Source organism: Benincasa hispida, chromosome 11 (assembly GCF_027475165.1).
Source record: "Benincasa hispida cultivar pf3 chromosome 11, pf3_genome.v1.1, whole genome shotgun sequence".
Lineage (NCBI taxonomy): Eukaryota > Viridiplantae > Streptophyta > Magnoliopsida > Cucurbitales > Cucurbitaceae > Benincasa > Benincasa hispida.
The window spans coordinates 66383471-66398946 of record NC_143488.1 but is presented as its reverse complement, the minus strand read 5'-3'; the positions used below and the strand labels follow the sequence as shown (position 1 = coordinate 66398946).

Here is a 15476-nt window from a genome sequence, read left to right as displayed (position 1 = left end):
ACTTAGTGATGCTGGTGCGCCACACACCCTTACGTGCCATCGCCACCAGGCCACCGCCCTCCCACCGCAGACTCTCACGCCAAGTATAATCCTTATCTTTCCCTAACTCTTCCTCTTCTCTCTGTTTTCTTCCAACTAAAAAGATTGAAACTTTCTCATCTTTTCCACTTTTTAATCACAACCCATTTCTTAAACTAGGGTAATTTTGTTAATTTCAGCGTCTTTTTTCAAAAATTAAAATAAATCAGAGGAATTAAATCACCCAACCCACGTTGTGTAGTGTGTACTAGTATACCCCAATCATTGGGTGGACCGTGAAAAGATGCTTAGTTAATAATTGGGTTTGGAATTACATTTTTTTGTTTAAGTATAGTAGCCGCAGCCGGCGGGATTCAAGTGGGTGGGGTCTTCTTTTTTTTGGGTCAACCTTCATCCCATCGAGAAATTATCCACTTTGAGTAGTTATTAAAGGGATCGAACACATTGTTTCATGTGGTTAATTTACCATTTCAACCCAAATTAAGAAATTACTCAAATGGGTCAGTTACAAAAAAAGGGCTTGATAACTTGATATGAGTTACTATAAATCACATAAATAAGTAGTAAGTAAATTATAAAGAGGGGTTAAGGGAATAGCGCAAATTCTGTGGTTCCAGGCTTGCAAACTAATCCTACAGAAAGGAATCGTGGGAAAAAAGTAATGGGTGGGGTTTGCTTCAAAGCCAACCGAATCTCACTCGTTTTCTAGCCTCCTCTTACTTACATTGCATCTTCTTCTTCCTCCTCTTTCTATATATAACTTCCAATCTTGGGAAAGCTTTTTCATAATCAAATCAAATTCCACTTTTCTTAACTTCTTTCAAGAAATGGCTGAAACCCCAGATGAAAACCAGGCTCAAATCATCAAGGGGAAACGAACAAAGCGGTTAAGACCACTCTCTGTTTCTTCCACATCTTCAAGTGCTGATTGTTCTAGCTCCTCTGCTGGTTTAACCGAAGAAGAAGAAGAAGATCAAGATTTGGCTAATTGTTTGATTCTTTTGGCGCAGGGTAGAAGTAGAATAACGGGGGATTGTTCCTCTGTTTTGGTTGAACAGAAATTGGTTGCTAATGATGCTCTGTGTCTTTATCAGTGTAAAACTTGCGATCGTTGTTTTCCTTCTTTTCAAGCCTTGGGTGGTCATAGAGCTAGCCATAAAAAGCCCAAATTCAACAACATTGTTACTAATTCCGTTGAACAACAGCAACAGGAAGACCCCCATTTTACAAACTCCAATTCTATTCAACTCTCCTTGCAATTGTCCACCACCAACCGTTCTCCGCCGCCACCGCCCTCCGCCGGTGACCTCATCAAACCCAAGGTTCATGAATGTTCAATTTGTGGAGCGGAATTCTCCTCCGGCCAAGCCCTCGGCGGCCATATGAGAAGACACAGAGCGTTGACGGCCACCACGACTAGAGCTATTACTACGACTCCGCAATTCATAAAGAAAGAGAGGAATATGTTGGAGTTGGATCTTAATCTTCCGGCGCCAGAGGATGACCGGCACCGGCCACCGGTGGCTGTGTTCTCCGCCGCATCGCCGTTGGTGGATTGCCATTACTGATTTTTTTTTTTTTTTTTTTAAACTATTAATTGTTGCAAACGTCGCATCATTTGCACCAAATTAGAACTCCCCAATTGGAACTTAATTAATTCCTTTTGTGGGGTTTCAATTTGAATTATTATTCATTTTATAACCACCCAACAAAAACGATTCGATTTTTATTGTCTCTCTATTAATTTGTCTAACTTCAAATTCATCAATTCATCAATTCAATTCAACTCAAAGTTACCAATATAAATTCTCTTCTTCAATTATTTTTCTAGAATAATGTTACATCTCTACCTAATGTTGTAAGTTTAACAAATGAATCCTGCATCAATTCTTGATGGTAGTATAAGTCTTGTTTGTGTGGGGGGAAAAGTGAAAATTTGGGTTTGGGTTGGTTTCTTGTTAGGTTATGGATTAAACCATTTATGTGTAAAAAAGCCTGTGAGAAGTAGAAAGAGGAAATTAGATTAGGTTTTCTTGGTTTCTTTTCCCGCCTTTTAACTTAATCTTAAGATTAAGACTTTTTTCTCTCATAACTGACTGTTCTGCATCATTGAATGTATGAGAAAGAAACTGTAAGAAAATACTTCGAACTTGTATCAAGTGGTTATTAGGAGACATGTAGAGATCGATAACAATCACACGGAATAATTTGATAAGAAATTATTAATTAAAAAAAAGGAGAAAGAAAAACGGGCGGCAAAGGGAGTGGACTAACTGCCCTGTTTTTATGGATCTAACTTTAATGGAGAAGGAGAAGAGAAGAAATAAAAGGCAATGGGCAAATGGGATTTGTTTGTTCATTCATGGAGTCTCCACCTCTAAACTTGAACCGTATGTTACCAATTTGCAGGTTCAATGTTTTATCTAAAATTTTGGTTAAGTATGGGTAAATGCATGTGTTGGGAACCCAAACTTCTTCCCGTGTTAACAGAATATTTTCACACACGTTTTCTCTCTTTAACAATAATGTTACTTTTAATACAACGTTACATGTGATGAGACATTGACATCATATTTACCAGCTCCTAATTTTATAATGCACTCTAAGTTTTTATGTAGTCTATCCAATCTCTCAACATAGATTTTGTTCATTTCCATCGTTTTTAAGATAGTTTGACGATCTTCCTTCACTTTGAAATTCTTGATTTTAAAATATATATAATTTAAATAAGATTTTTTTTAGTGAAAAAAAAAAAGAGAAATTTTCACAAATAAAAAAAAAATCAAACTATTTACAAAAATTGTAAACAAAAAACACTAGTAAATGTTGATAGACGGTTATCCACGTCAAACAATGACTTAGAAAAAAAATTAAATTGATAGACATTTATAGACTTTTATCGAGCTTTATCATCCTCTATCAAAGAAGATTAAAATTTTGTTATTTTGTGTAAATAGTTTCCCTTATTTTTCTATTTTTAAAAATTCTCCATTTATAAATGTTACAAAGTTATCCTTGAAATACAAATATATTAGAACTCTAGATAGGATTGGGGATTTGAAAACATGTAGTGCAGATGACTTGAATGGTGTAGTGATTCTCAATTTAGTTCTAAGTCATTGTCATATCATTTTAAGTCTCATTTTCTATTTTAATGGTAGTTTGAAATGTTCATGAAATATTGGAAATATTGTAACTTTTAAAAGAATATGAATATTTTGTAAATCAAGTGTAAAATTTAAATACATTTTCTCCGACTTAATTTTAATATTTTTCTTAAAAAAAAAAAATACAACATTAAAAAGACGAGAATGAAAAGTATATCTTGCTTGACAAGAGCAAGTAACCATAAAGTAATTTCATCATTCTCTAGTGTGCGATCAAAATATAATCATACATAAGTTCTAAGCAACTTTTCAATTTATTATTTTAAAAAATATATATATATATATCTTTGCAATTTACATGAGGAAAAAAAGAGAGAAAAACTTAGTGCATTTATCAATTATGTTATATGGCAGAGAAAGGAGGGAGCAAGGAAAACAAATTAAGAGAAAATATAATTTATTTGTGTAGGAAAAAAATGTGCTGCCAAATCAAATCAAGAAATTTTAGTAGATGAGATAGTTCTTTCTCTAGTTGTAACTTGTAAAAATTGAATAATGTTGTAAACAAATTGTACCTATGTGTAAAATTAAACATCAACAATTTCAAAATGAAATATTTAAGAGAAGACTTCAATTGAGTTGCTTTATAATGTTTAGGCTTATTTTTAATGATACTAGTCCATAACTTGTGTGATACACTTATATTTTATAATTTTTTTAGTACATAGAGGAAAAAAGTTTCAAAATAGTATGATTAATATATCAAATTATTTTTCACATTATTTTATTCGAATAATTGTAACCATTGAAGAGAAAAAAACAAACTAGGAATTTATATGAAATTTTAAAATGCAAAAGAAGTGATTGTCCATTCAAACGTATCCCCATCATTAGATATTAGTATTTCATATCTATGGTCTAAATCACACTTGTATATGAGATATATTACTTTTGACTTGAATAATTATGATGTGCTTAAGGACGTGATTGTCTATTCATACACATCTCGACCGTTAGATCATGATTTTTTATATATATCTATGGTCAACAACACACTCCTAACGAAAAGGTATACCATTTCGACCCAAATAGTTGTAACCGAAAAATGGTGACGATTATTCAAACATGTCTCAACCATTAGATTGCAGTGTTTCAAATTTATAGTATAAATTACATTTGTACCTAAAAGAATATACCACTTTATGTATAAACTATCTTGACCCGAATAGTTATGATGGAGGAAAAAAATAAAAAACTATAAATAGGTGTAAGAGCAAAATGAGATGTAAAGTTCTAATGGATTCAATATAGAAAGTTGAAATTACCCAATTGTCCTTCGAGACTAAAAAACTGAGCATAGATTGCCCATGGTCCATTATGCGTAGGCCCAATACGTAGTATGGCCCAATCAACTTCTCCAGTAATGAAGTCGATGTTCATAGCTGGGCCGGCCGACTTTTATAGGTGAAGAAGAAGAAGAAGAAACAGAAATAAGCATGGTGTTTGTATTTTCTTTTGGGAATCTCCGCATCTTTCTCTGACCTAGAGACCTTCGGAAAAAGCTTGAACGTCGATGGCGGTTCCCGGCAGGCGCAACGGCATGGTAGACGAAGACGACTACGAGGAAGATAATGCCCTCTTTGAAGAGGATGGTGTCATTGAATTCGATTCCGATACGCCCCCTCACCTCCGCGCCCTAGCTACCGCCGCCCAGCTTGGCGACGTTGATGGCCTTCGCACCGCTCTAGGTTCAACTTCTTCCATCTACTCTCGCACTGCGATTCTTTACCAGTTCTGTTGCTACACTTTTCTGTTAATCGTACTGGGGTATTCACTGTCCTGATTAGGTCGAGATCATCTTTTTTAGATATTTCGATTCAATTTATAATGTGATTCTGCTTATTTATCTTCTCATTACTCAACTACTCTACTCTGTAAAGTTGGTAGTCAGTCTTAAGGAATGCATTGTTGGGTTTCTTGTTCATCTCAATTGTGGTGAGAAGGAGCTGTCTTAATGGGAATTCCTCTTTTGGTTTATGAAAATTTGCATCTCAGTTAGTTAATATTTGTATCTCTTATGTTTGAATTGATGCAGAACCAGTTGCATGTAGAGGAAACTACTTGTAATTCATTTCATGGAGTGGTTTGCGTTTTATGATATTCTGATTTCATACCATTCTCTTTACTCTAAGCTATGTGAATGAAGGCCTCTGGTTTGAATTTTGTTGGAGCCCTTTTCTAGTTTTGAGTTTAATGTTCATGTTTTAACCAAATGTTGCCCCACTTCTCGGCTTTCTTGCAGATAACTTAACGGTGGGAAGTATAAATGACGCTGTGGAAGATGGGGATACTGCTCTCCACCTTACCTGTCTCTATGACCATCTGCCATGTGTCCAGGTTGGCCCCCCTATGCACACTTTAGCGTATTTTATTTTGAATTTTCTATGATTTGTGACTTACTTTAAAATAAATCAATCTTGATATAGTTGCTGCTTGAAAGAGGAGCAGCCTTGGAGGTTCAAGATGAAGATGGTGCCATTCCTTTGCACGATGCTTGTGCAGGGGGTGAGTAGGCTGTTAGAAGTAATTTGCCCTTTTCAGCACACAGTATTAAAAAATTTATCTCTTCGAAATTTTGTTAAGTCATTTTTTTTTCTCCTCCTCCAATGATCTGTGCAGGTTTTGTAGAGATTGTTCAACTCCTTATAAACAGTGCTAATGACACAGAGTGCGTGAAGAGGATGCTAGAATCAGTAGATGCGGAAGGTGACACTGTAAGTAGTTGGTCATCTTCAATGTCTAAATTGTATCTTTTTCCATAAGAGATAGCTGAAGCCTCTTTTAATAACCATATAGACCCTTTGATAACTATCTAGTTTTTCTTTTTTCCTTTTTAACAATTAAGTTTCTTTATTTTGTTATCCATTTTTTTACCAATACTTTTAAAAACCAAACCAAAAAACAGTTTTCAAAAACTTGTTTTTGTTTTTAAAATTTAAACAGTTTTCAAAAACTTGTTTTTGTTTTTAAAATTTGACTAAGAATAATCATAGTACTGAATTGTGGAAAAAACATACTTAGATTTATAAAACTAAAAACTAAAAATGGGATCGTCATCAAATGGGGCCTTATTTATTTATTTTTTTTTTTGAAAATTAAGTGTATTAACACATCTTCCTAATGTTTTTTTTGTTTTGAACATATGGGTTTTTTCCCCTACATTTTGGGTGTTTTCAAAATTCAAACTGTATAAACATTCTATTTGTTTGGTTTTTTGAAGCTTATAAACATTGCGTTTTTTCCCCTACATTTTGGGTGTTTTCAAAATTCAAACTGTATAAACATTCTATTTGTTTGGTTTTTTGAAGCTTATAAACATTGCTTCCTCTATTGATTTTTCTCTGTTTTCTTATCTTACTTTTTAGGAGCGTTTTAAAAAACTTGAGAACTTAAAAATAATGGTTTTTAAAAAACTTATTTTTTGGGGAATTTGGCTAAAATTTAAAATATTTAGTTAGAAAAGAAAAAAGTGGTAAAGAAGTGGTTAAAAAACTAGCACAATTTTCAAAAATTAATAACCATGATATTTAAATACAAAAAATCAAATGATTAATCTTAATCTTTGAAAACTTATTAGAATCTAGAGAAAACTTATAAAACAGTTATATGGAGTAGTAATCAGTTCCATTAATCTCATTGCTACCGAGTTGATCTTGAACATTATTTGTACAGCCTCTTCATCATGCTGCAAGAGGCGAGCATGCCGCAGTTGTAAGGTTACTCCTAGCTTCAGGGGCATCTCCCACGAAGGAAAATGTATACGGGAAGGTTTGCATTATGAGTGGATTCTGAAATTTCATCTTCCTGTATTTGGCGGTGCCCATTTTATAAGTATTGGTTTGTGTGTTAACAGGCCCCAACTGAGCTTCCCGATCCAGGGACAGAGGCCAGAATGATTTTGGAAGCTGCTTCTGCCCACATGGCGGTGGGGTGTCAGTAGGCTCCATCTGATAGGTTCTTCAAAATGACAAATAATTTTTTGGACCTTGCAGTTTTGGTTTTAGTTTGTAGCTTTGTTGATAATGTTTCAGTTTTCTTTGTCTCAACCTTGTTCTACTATAATATAGAGTTGCTTTAATGTTTAGATTATGAAATTATTTATCATACTGATGAAGTAGACCTTGTTATTTTACAACCTCTATGAAACTTCTTTAATATTTGTTTCCTTCCTCTCTCAATTCTTGTTAAGTTCTCTTTGAACTCTTCGTCTTACGCCGCCCTCCCTCCTCTCTCTTCTTTTTCTTCGATGGCTGCAACAATGTGCAGACCCTTTGCTATTAGAGTTTTCTTTTCTTTGGTGTCGTCTCTTCTTTTCTTTGGCTCATCACATTTTTTGACAGTTCACGACGATTAGTGGCAATGTGGAAGTCTGATGAATCCGGTGTAGGAGTGAGAGTGTAAGCGTGAAAGGGGAAAAGTAGAAAGAAAATTAGACTGGGTAAAAGGATAGAAAACTTTGTTTTGAAAAAGTTGATCAAATTTTATTAGACCATAAAATTTTTAGGTCATCTGTCAAAAAAAAATTCAAATAGTTAAATTTAGACTATAAGATTTCAATGATGTCATTGATTGACTTCAAGTTCAACATCAGTTCACTTGATACCAAATGTTGGTTGTTTATGAAGATTGTTCGACATTGTTCAACAACCTTAAAGTTAATCTTCATTCAAAAACATGAAATGATCGTCTCCTTGAAGCCTCATGCCATTCCATAATAACCATGGTAAATCCTAAATTCTGATCTTTTAAACTTTATGGAACTACTATTTTGTAAAAAAGAAAAAGAAAACAATAAAATCAAAGATCTTGTATGACAAATATGCCTTTTTTATCTTATTTATCTCTATAGCCAAAGTGTCTAAAATCAAAAACAAAATATTAATGAAAAAGATCTTTTTTTTGTGGGGGCCACATCTGTCTTTGTTAAAATTAGAGAAAATGACTAGGAAAAAGAATGGTTGTTAAACTAGCAAGCATGATAGTGAATATTACTAAGATCATGTCCTTCTATAATATGTCAAAAATTAAATGAACAACATACATTAAAAAAACAATTCAAAATTATCCCATAATATCAAAAAACAGATCATTGCTGGTTGGTAGTGAAACTAATAAGAAGCAGTGGATGGGTAACCATTAACCTTCTTTATGAAGCAATGTTGTGGTTGGGGGAGGAGTTTCTTGTCATTGCATTTCCAACATGAAGGGGCCAAGCACTTCCATTTCTCAATTTGGTTGCTTGTGTATTTTTGTAATTTCACCCCCTTTTTTAGTTTCTTTTTCGAAAAATCTTTCTATATCCTTCACCATTACAATCACTTTCACTAACACTGTTCGTGCTGGGAATCCATTGAACACAATACAAAAGGACAGAAAATTATTGTGAATGAAGCTTTTCTTTCAAAAAATTTTAAAAAGATATAATGTGAAAGACAAAAACCAAAACTTGGTTCAAAGTGGGTTCTTTTTACTCTTTTTTTTCCACCCTCAATATTTCATTTTATTCAAATTTGTAACAGTTATTCCAGAATCACAATTTCCTAGTTCGAAATCGATGCAGATTTTTGCTTCTTTAGGCACGAGAATTGTGATACATTGAATGAGTAATGTGTTGATCATATGATACAAGCCGAATTTGTTAGTATAGATAGGTACAATACAATGCCAAACAATCCAAAAGATAGGGAAAAAAACTGGAAGAAAGAAAAAAATTACACAAGTGGATGGATGGATGTATTTGATTTTCTTTTTCAACTCCCAATTACAGTCATTTAAGCAAACAAACAACTCAATGACAAGGAGGAGCAGTAGGAGACATGTACAGGAACTGTCGATAAAGGAGAATCGTGCTATCGTATCGATGTTTCGTACTGGAGTTTTCAGAGGCAGCAACTTGGAGATGCTGCAGGCTGGAATTCCTGCTGCTTCAGAATGTTTCTTTTTACAACAGTGGAACCCTCTTCAATTAGACTAGGAGCCTCCATTATCTGTGGACACAAAAGAAAAAGGTTCATACAACGAATGAGTCGAACGGTTTTTCGAGGCTAGTACTTGAAATTGATTTGATAGGAATCTACCTTCAATGCCAACTCTTCAAAGCATTTCTCCACATTCTCTCTGGTTTTAGCACTGCATTCAAGAAAATAGGATCCAAGCTCCTTTGCTAGAGCAATACCCTCCTCTCTGCTCACAACCCTTTCAGATTCCTATTGTTTAACACACATTAAGTTCTATCATTTTTCAAGACTACTCAGAAGTATGTGAAAAATCCTGTGATGGGGAATGGTAGAACAAAACTTCAAGCTGTATAACATAGATGTTAGAAACATTCCCTAAATGATTATTGCTATTTGCTAAGACGCTCCTGTCAACAAATCATTCAGACATTCAATTTATAGATCTTGAGGACTGTTCTTGAAAATACCAGAGAGAAGGAAACTTACTCTGTCAACTTTATTTCCAATAAGCATCTTGACACAGTCTTTATTTGTCGAGTAGAGTTCCACTTCTTTAGCCCATACATCGGATAAGTTTGCGAACGTTTCTCTCCGTGTGACATCATAGACTACAACAAGATAATAAGCATAACTCAGCTGAATATACTGATTGACAAATGAAACAAACAAAATGTTGATGAACAAAACCAATTGTAACTGCTGTTTTAGGTTGCAGCACAATTCAAATTTGAATCAAACTTATATTCCCCCCCACAAATTGTCCCCCATTTGGGTTCAAGTTAAAAGTAGAGCATTTCAGGATGAATGGAAACCACAAAACCCAGAGAAATATTAGCTCAAAAGACAACAAAATACTAGTGAAACATCCTTCAGCATCAGGTTTTGAAAGATGAGATCAAAGTTTGAAGCATACCAAGAATGATCCCTTGGGCACCTCTATAATAGGAGCTTGTTAATGTTCTGAATCTCTCTTGTCCAGCTGCAAGAAACCAAGGCTTAATCAAGTTCAAAAGCAAAGGAATTGATATTGGAAGCAGTGAAACAAATTGAGATTCCAATGACTTTGTGTAAACTTTCTTTTTCGCACATCTTTTAGAAAAGGGAACAAAACAGAAGCAGTTAGAGCAAAACTAAAAAAATTAGTTCTTAAAAGTTCAGATACCAAAGGAAGTGAAAATCTCCAGAATTTAAAGCTTATTCATTACCTGTGTCCCAGATTGTGAGCTTCAATCTCTTCCCACCAACCTTAAGCAGCTTGATCTTAAAATCCACACCTAAAAAGAAACAAACTGTTTAATAACAAAACAAAAACAAAACAGATCCAAACACAGAAACCAAAACACCACAAAGAAGGGAAAAAAAAATGAGAAGGGCATCTCCAGTTCATCATTTTCCTTCATTTTCTCCACAATCAAACAGATTATGAGCAGAAAAGCACTTCCTCCAAACAGATTGTGAGCAGAAAAAGCAGTTCCTTTATGCAAAAGAAAACGTGGGGTTTGGTTGGTGTGGGGAAAGCAAAAACTTACCAATCGTAGGGGCAAGATTATCAGCATTAGTAGAGATGAAGCTGAGAAGAAGACTACTTTTGCCGACACCTGAATCGCCGATCAACAAAACCTTAAACGACAGATCGTAATTGCTACTCTGTCCAGAAGAAGATCCCATTTTGACGATCTTCTTCAAGAATCGAACAGAAGAGCAGAGAATGGAAAAAGGGGATAAGTAGAATTTGAAGAAAGACTGAAAATTCTATATAGCCATTTTTATTGATGAAAGAAAAGAGAAGAATAACTTCCAAGAAAACGGCTATGTGAGAACCAACAGAGACAACAACGTATTTGTTCTTTGCCCTTTCCCCTTTTTCTTTTCTTAGATGTTATGTTATGTTATCAAATGTTATGCTTCTCTATTATATTACCTTTTTTTGGTGGAATTCTATGGTTTTGTCCTAACTCCACTGCTTGGGTTGCTGTTTCAGCAAAGGAGTTTCTTCTAAACTAAGATTTTTATTGGAATAAAGTTTAAATCTTTCTTATGTTTTCTTTTTGTAAATTCAAAATGGGGTTTTTATGATTAGGTTATTCCTTGCAAAAAGTTTTCAAATTTTGAAATAAAGCTAACAATTTTCTGTTTTTGGAGCAACTGTTCATATGCAATAATTCTTCACATTTGCTTAAAAATTGTTTTAGAAAATTCTTTGCGGTTAAATTATGTTTGTAGTCTTAAAAAAGCTTGAACAAAGTTCTTGAATTTTGAATAGTGATTTTACACATGTTAAGAAAATGAGAGAAGAAAGTAGATGAATAGGCATCAGATTCTACAAAAAGGGATTTTATATTATTGCCTTTTTAAGAAAATAATAATATGTTGCACATATTTTTATTTTGTCTAATTATTCACTTTTTTTTTTTCATTTGTTTGTCATGTCATTTCATATTAACCAAGATATATCTTATAAACGTGTCATGTTATTATTTAGTTAACAATATTAAATACTAAGTATGGGTCGAAAGGTTTAAGTCTCCTCTCAACTTCATGTTCTTTATATAAGATATATAAAACTACTAGCATAGTATCAAAACCATTAGGAAAATTTCACAAAATGACCAAAAAGTCAAAAACTTTTCTACCAATGACCTCTTCTTAAAAACTTTCCTACCACTGACTCCTCAAATTGCACCATATTTCTTCTTCCAAAGATTTCTTCAACTCCTCATTCAATGTGCATTCAATACAACACCAACATTCCACACAAATATTTATTCCCGACTAATATTCTACCAATGGCATTGAATAACATTGGTATGAAGAAAATGGAAGGTCACTCTCAGTATTCACTTTTTATCGAACTCCCCACAAAATTCCCTCATTGTTTTCTCGTAGCTTTCTCTCAGAGTTTCAGTCCAACATCTTCGTTGATCGCTTTCATAGTCATATTCAGAAACGGAGAGAATGTAAGTGATATTCTACGATTTCTTGTCCCAGATCACTTTTATAATGTCGTTAGCATTAAATGAACGATTGTATAGTAATATATACACAATTGTTCGTTACAATATAAATAGTCGTTCATAAATTACTAGACAATCGTTTGTTACAATATAGACGATCGTTCATAAATTACAATACGATCGTATAGTAAATTATAAACGATCGTGTAGTAATTTATACACGATTGTTTAGTAAATTATAAACAATCGTACAGTAATTTATCAACAATTACATAGTAAATTATAAACGATCGTGTAAACATTTATAAACGATCGCATAGTAATGTATAAACGATCATTCACGTATCAATGATTTGCTTATCCCATTGTAGATTAATGACGCTACTTCGCATCTTTGTACGATTTGTTGGGGATTGGGATGAGTCCGGAAGAAATTATGTTGTTGGTCATATAAAAGGTCTGAATGTCAGAAAGGATATAACAGTAAGTAAATTAGTGAGTATGATGCACCAACGACTAAATATTGATCCGGATATGTTTGATATACACATCAAATGTTGCTACAATCTATTGGTTCTGGCTCCCTCAATTGACATAGTCGACGATGAAGATCTTAACTTCTTTTTAGAAGGTAGTGATGCATCTCGGATGTCGTTATTTGTATCAGTTACACCTTACGAAATTCATGGAGTACACATGAACAATATATACCAGCATTGTAATCCAACCGATCAACCCATTTCAACCAATCAAAATTGTGGGTTTTCAACGATTCTGACACACAATATTCATACCATGTCTTCACTCGATGATCATATTGAGCCATAATTTGAGGGATGACCGAAGTGAAGCTTGGTTTGGTCAGAACAGTGAACCCAGATGTACTTTACGATTCGATACTGAACATGGATATGGACAATCTTCAGGACTACAAACTTCTCCAACACCTAACATCCATGTTCCAACCCTACCTATTCCCATCCTACCAGTTGTGATGCCTTTAGTTCTAATGCCTTCCACTGTTCCAACTGAACTATTTGTTGATATACCCAGACCACCAGAGGGTCCATCATATGATGACCTCATCACAATACCTCATGATTGTCTGAATGACGAGAATATAAAAATCGGTCATATTTTCTTTTCAAAATATGATTTGTCAGTTAAATTATCGATGCTTGCAATAAGAAAGAACTTTAACTACCATGTAAAAAAGTCAACAAAGAGCTTGCTAACTATCCGGTGTCGACGAAGTGTTCAACCCCTTCAATCCTCCTTTTTCAAACAACAGGAACCATATTAAATCCTTCAAGTCAGTCCTCCTTGTACCTTAACTCCTCTAGGTTTTCTTGTCTTTTCCAATCATCACCGTTTCAATGAACAGTGCCAATGCAACCTTGACGACATCTTCGTCATTAGTAAAATTGAAATTCTTGAAGGCGATCTCCACATCCTTGCAAGAACTATCTTTTCCATTTGGGTCATTGGGTCTAAGAATGAGTTCTCGCAGTCTTTCACCACTTGTTTCTCTTTCTACCGATTCCTTGGTCGGCCACAACCCAATTATGAGGTTAAAATCCTCTTGGAAGAATGTTACCTTCTTCCCTAAAATGTTGAATGAAATAACATCTAGGTTCACATCTGCTACCTTCTTTAACAGAAAGTGGTGCAAAAGTTGTCCAATGAAAACAAGATCTATATCGAACAGAGGACTAAAGGTCGTTTGCCTATACAACCTCATTTGTTCTTCTATCAACTTTTCTTAATGACAGAGGCAATTTTGTGGACTTGGCAAGCGACTGTAGTAGAAAAATATTTCTCAGTAGGGACGGTCATCTTACCAATCTGAAAATCGTGTACATTACAAGAATTAGTAAGTAATCGCATAACAACAACTAAACAATCGCATAACAAAACCTAGACGATCGTATAACAAAAACTAAACGATAGCATAACAAAAACTATCGCGTAACAGTTAGCTAAACAATTGCATAACAGATGTCTAAACGACCGCGTAGCAGTTAGCCAAAGGATCACATAACGGATATCTAAACGATCGTGTATCAGTTAGCTAAACGATCGCATAACATATGTCTAAACAATCACGTAACAGTTAGCTAAAAAATCACATGATATAAACCTAAATGATCCAATCGCTTAGTATTTTCTATACAATCGCTTAGTAATCTCTATTTGATCGCTTAGTAATATCTAAATGCTCGCTTAGTATTCTCTATTCGATCGATTAGTATTCTTTCAATGATTGATTACGAACGAACACACGATTAAACCCTAAAAGATAGTCAAACCTCAAATATCAACATGCATTCTTCAAGAAAAAGAGTCTCATACCTTTCAGATCACGACGACGGTGGCAAGTGCGTAGAGACGATCGGCGAGAAACCTGCGAGGAGTGCACGACTTTGGAGAGAAAATGGGAACAAAATCGAGAGAAAACGCTTCGAAGAGAAATGCTTTGAGTAGAAAATAAATGAAATGGAGGGAGACCCTATCGTTGTAAAGTATTCGTAGAAACGCGCGTTCACCAAATGGTCTGAATGTTTTTTTAAAACTGAGGGTAATTTTAGAATTTTGCATGGGTAAAAGATCAGTGGTAGAAAAGTTTTTAGGAAGAAAAGTTTTTGGGTTTTGGGTTTTGGGTCATTTTGTGAAATTTTCCAAACCACTCGTTAGTCTAGTGGCAAATTGGCCTTCTAGTTTCTTTTAGATCTAAGTTCAAACCTCATTCATTACGTTTATTTTTACTACATTATATAAAACTCCTATCAATGAAATTTCTGGATTCGCCACTACATAGAATTGTAGTTTAATTTTAAAGAAACTTAAATGAAACTAACATATTAAAGTTCAAGATTTAAATAGATACGACCCTTATCAATTACATTGGTAAATCTCTTACTTTAATTACAAATGGCCAATTCTCTTTTTTTTTCCCCTTATCCAAAATGACCTTAAAAGGTATTGAGATTTAAGACCATCTTGGTTAAAATTGATAGTCCAAAAGAAATGAAATGGATGGTTTCTAATAGTAACAAAGAATGCTTGAAAAGTGAATAACATTATGAATGTGTTGTCGATGTCCCAAAACAAAGAGCTGAAAAAAAAATGATAAGTAAGATTAGATTGTGTGTTACATGTTTAGCAAAGAAAATATTAGTGTTCTTTTCCAAAAAAAAAAAAGAAAGAAAGAAAAATAGTGTTGTGTTTATGGGTCAGAGTGGACCATTTAAGACACCCAAAAGCAAAGCAAGCCAACTCTCATCTATTAATTTATTTAGGTCTAGTGGGAATCAATCATCATTAAGAAGGATAATGATGGATGATCTTAAGCTTTTGCA

At 34.1% G+C, this 15476-nt stretch overlaps 3 protein-coding genes across 4 annotated transcripts; 2 read left to right on the top strand and 1 right to left on the bottom strand.

Annotated features, from left to right (window-relative positions):
* The first annotated feature begins 618 nt into the window (after positions 1-618).
* On the top strand, positions 619-1845 carry LOC120091500 (zinc finger protein ZAT5-like). The gene has a single exon (XM_039049567.2). The coding sequence runs from the start codon at positions 867-869 to the stop codon at positions 1605-1607; it is 741 nt and encodes a 246-aa protein (XP_038905495.1). The 5' UTR covers positions 619-866; the 3' UTR covers positions 1608-1845.
* Positions 1846-4592: 2747 nt separating this feature from the next.
* Positions 4593-7371, top strand: LOC120091366 (Ankyrin repeat family protein). 2 transcript variants are annotated; one of them, XM_090307186.1, is made up of 6 exons: positions 4593-4894; positions 5449-5543; positions 5633-5711; positions 5826-5920; positions 6879-6962; positions 7060-7371. In XM_090307186.1, the coding sequence occupies exons 1-6, from the start codon at positions 4720-4722 to the stop codon at positions 7144-7146; spliced, it is 615 nt and encodes a 204-aa protein (XP_090163312.1). In that variant the 5' UTR covers positions 4593-4719; the 3' UTR covers positions 7147-7371. The 2 variants fall into 2 exon arrangements, with proteins under 2 accessions (XP_090163312.1, XP_038905294.2); XM_039049366.2 differs by having other exon boundaries at positions 6879-6974.
* A 1396-nt stretch (positions 7372-8767) lies between these two features.
* LOC120091236 (ras-related protein RABC2a-like) lies at positions 8768-11404 on the bottom strand. The gene is made up of 6 exons (XM_039049175.2): positions 10693-11404; positions 10369-10437; positions 10077-10142; positions 9650-9771; positions 9284-9412; positions 8768-9193 (listed from the first exon to the last, which is right to left on the bottom strand). Exons 1-6 carry the CDS (start codon positions 10829-10831, stop codon positions 9086-9088), a joined length of 633 nt encoding a protein of 210 aa, XP_038905103.1. The 5' UTR covers positions 10832-11404; the 3' UTR covers positions 8768-9085.
* Between the last annotated feature and the right edge of the window lie 4072 nt (positions 11405-15476).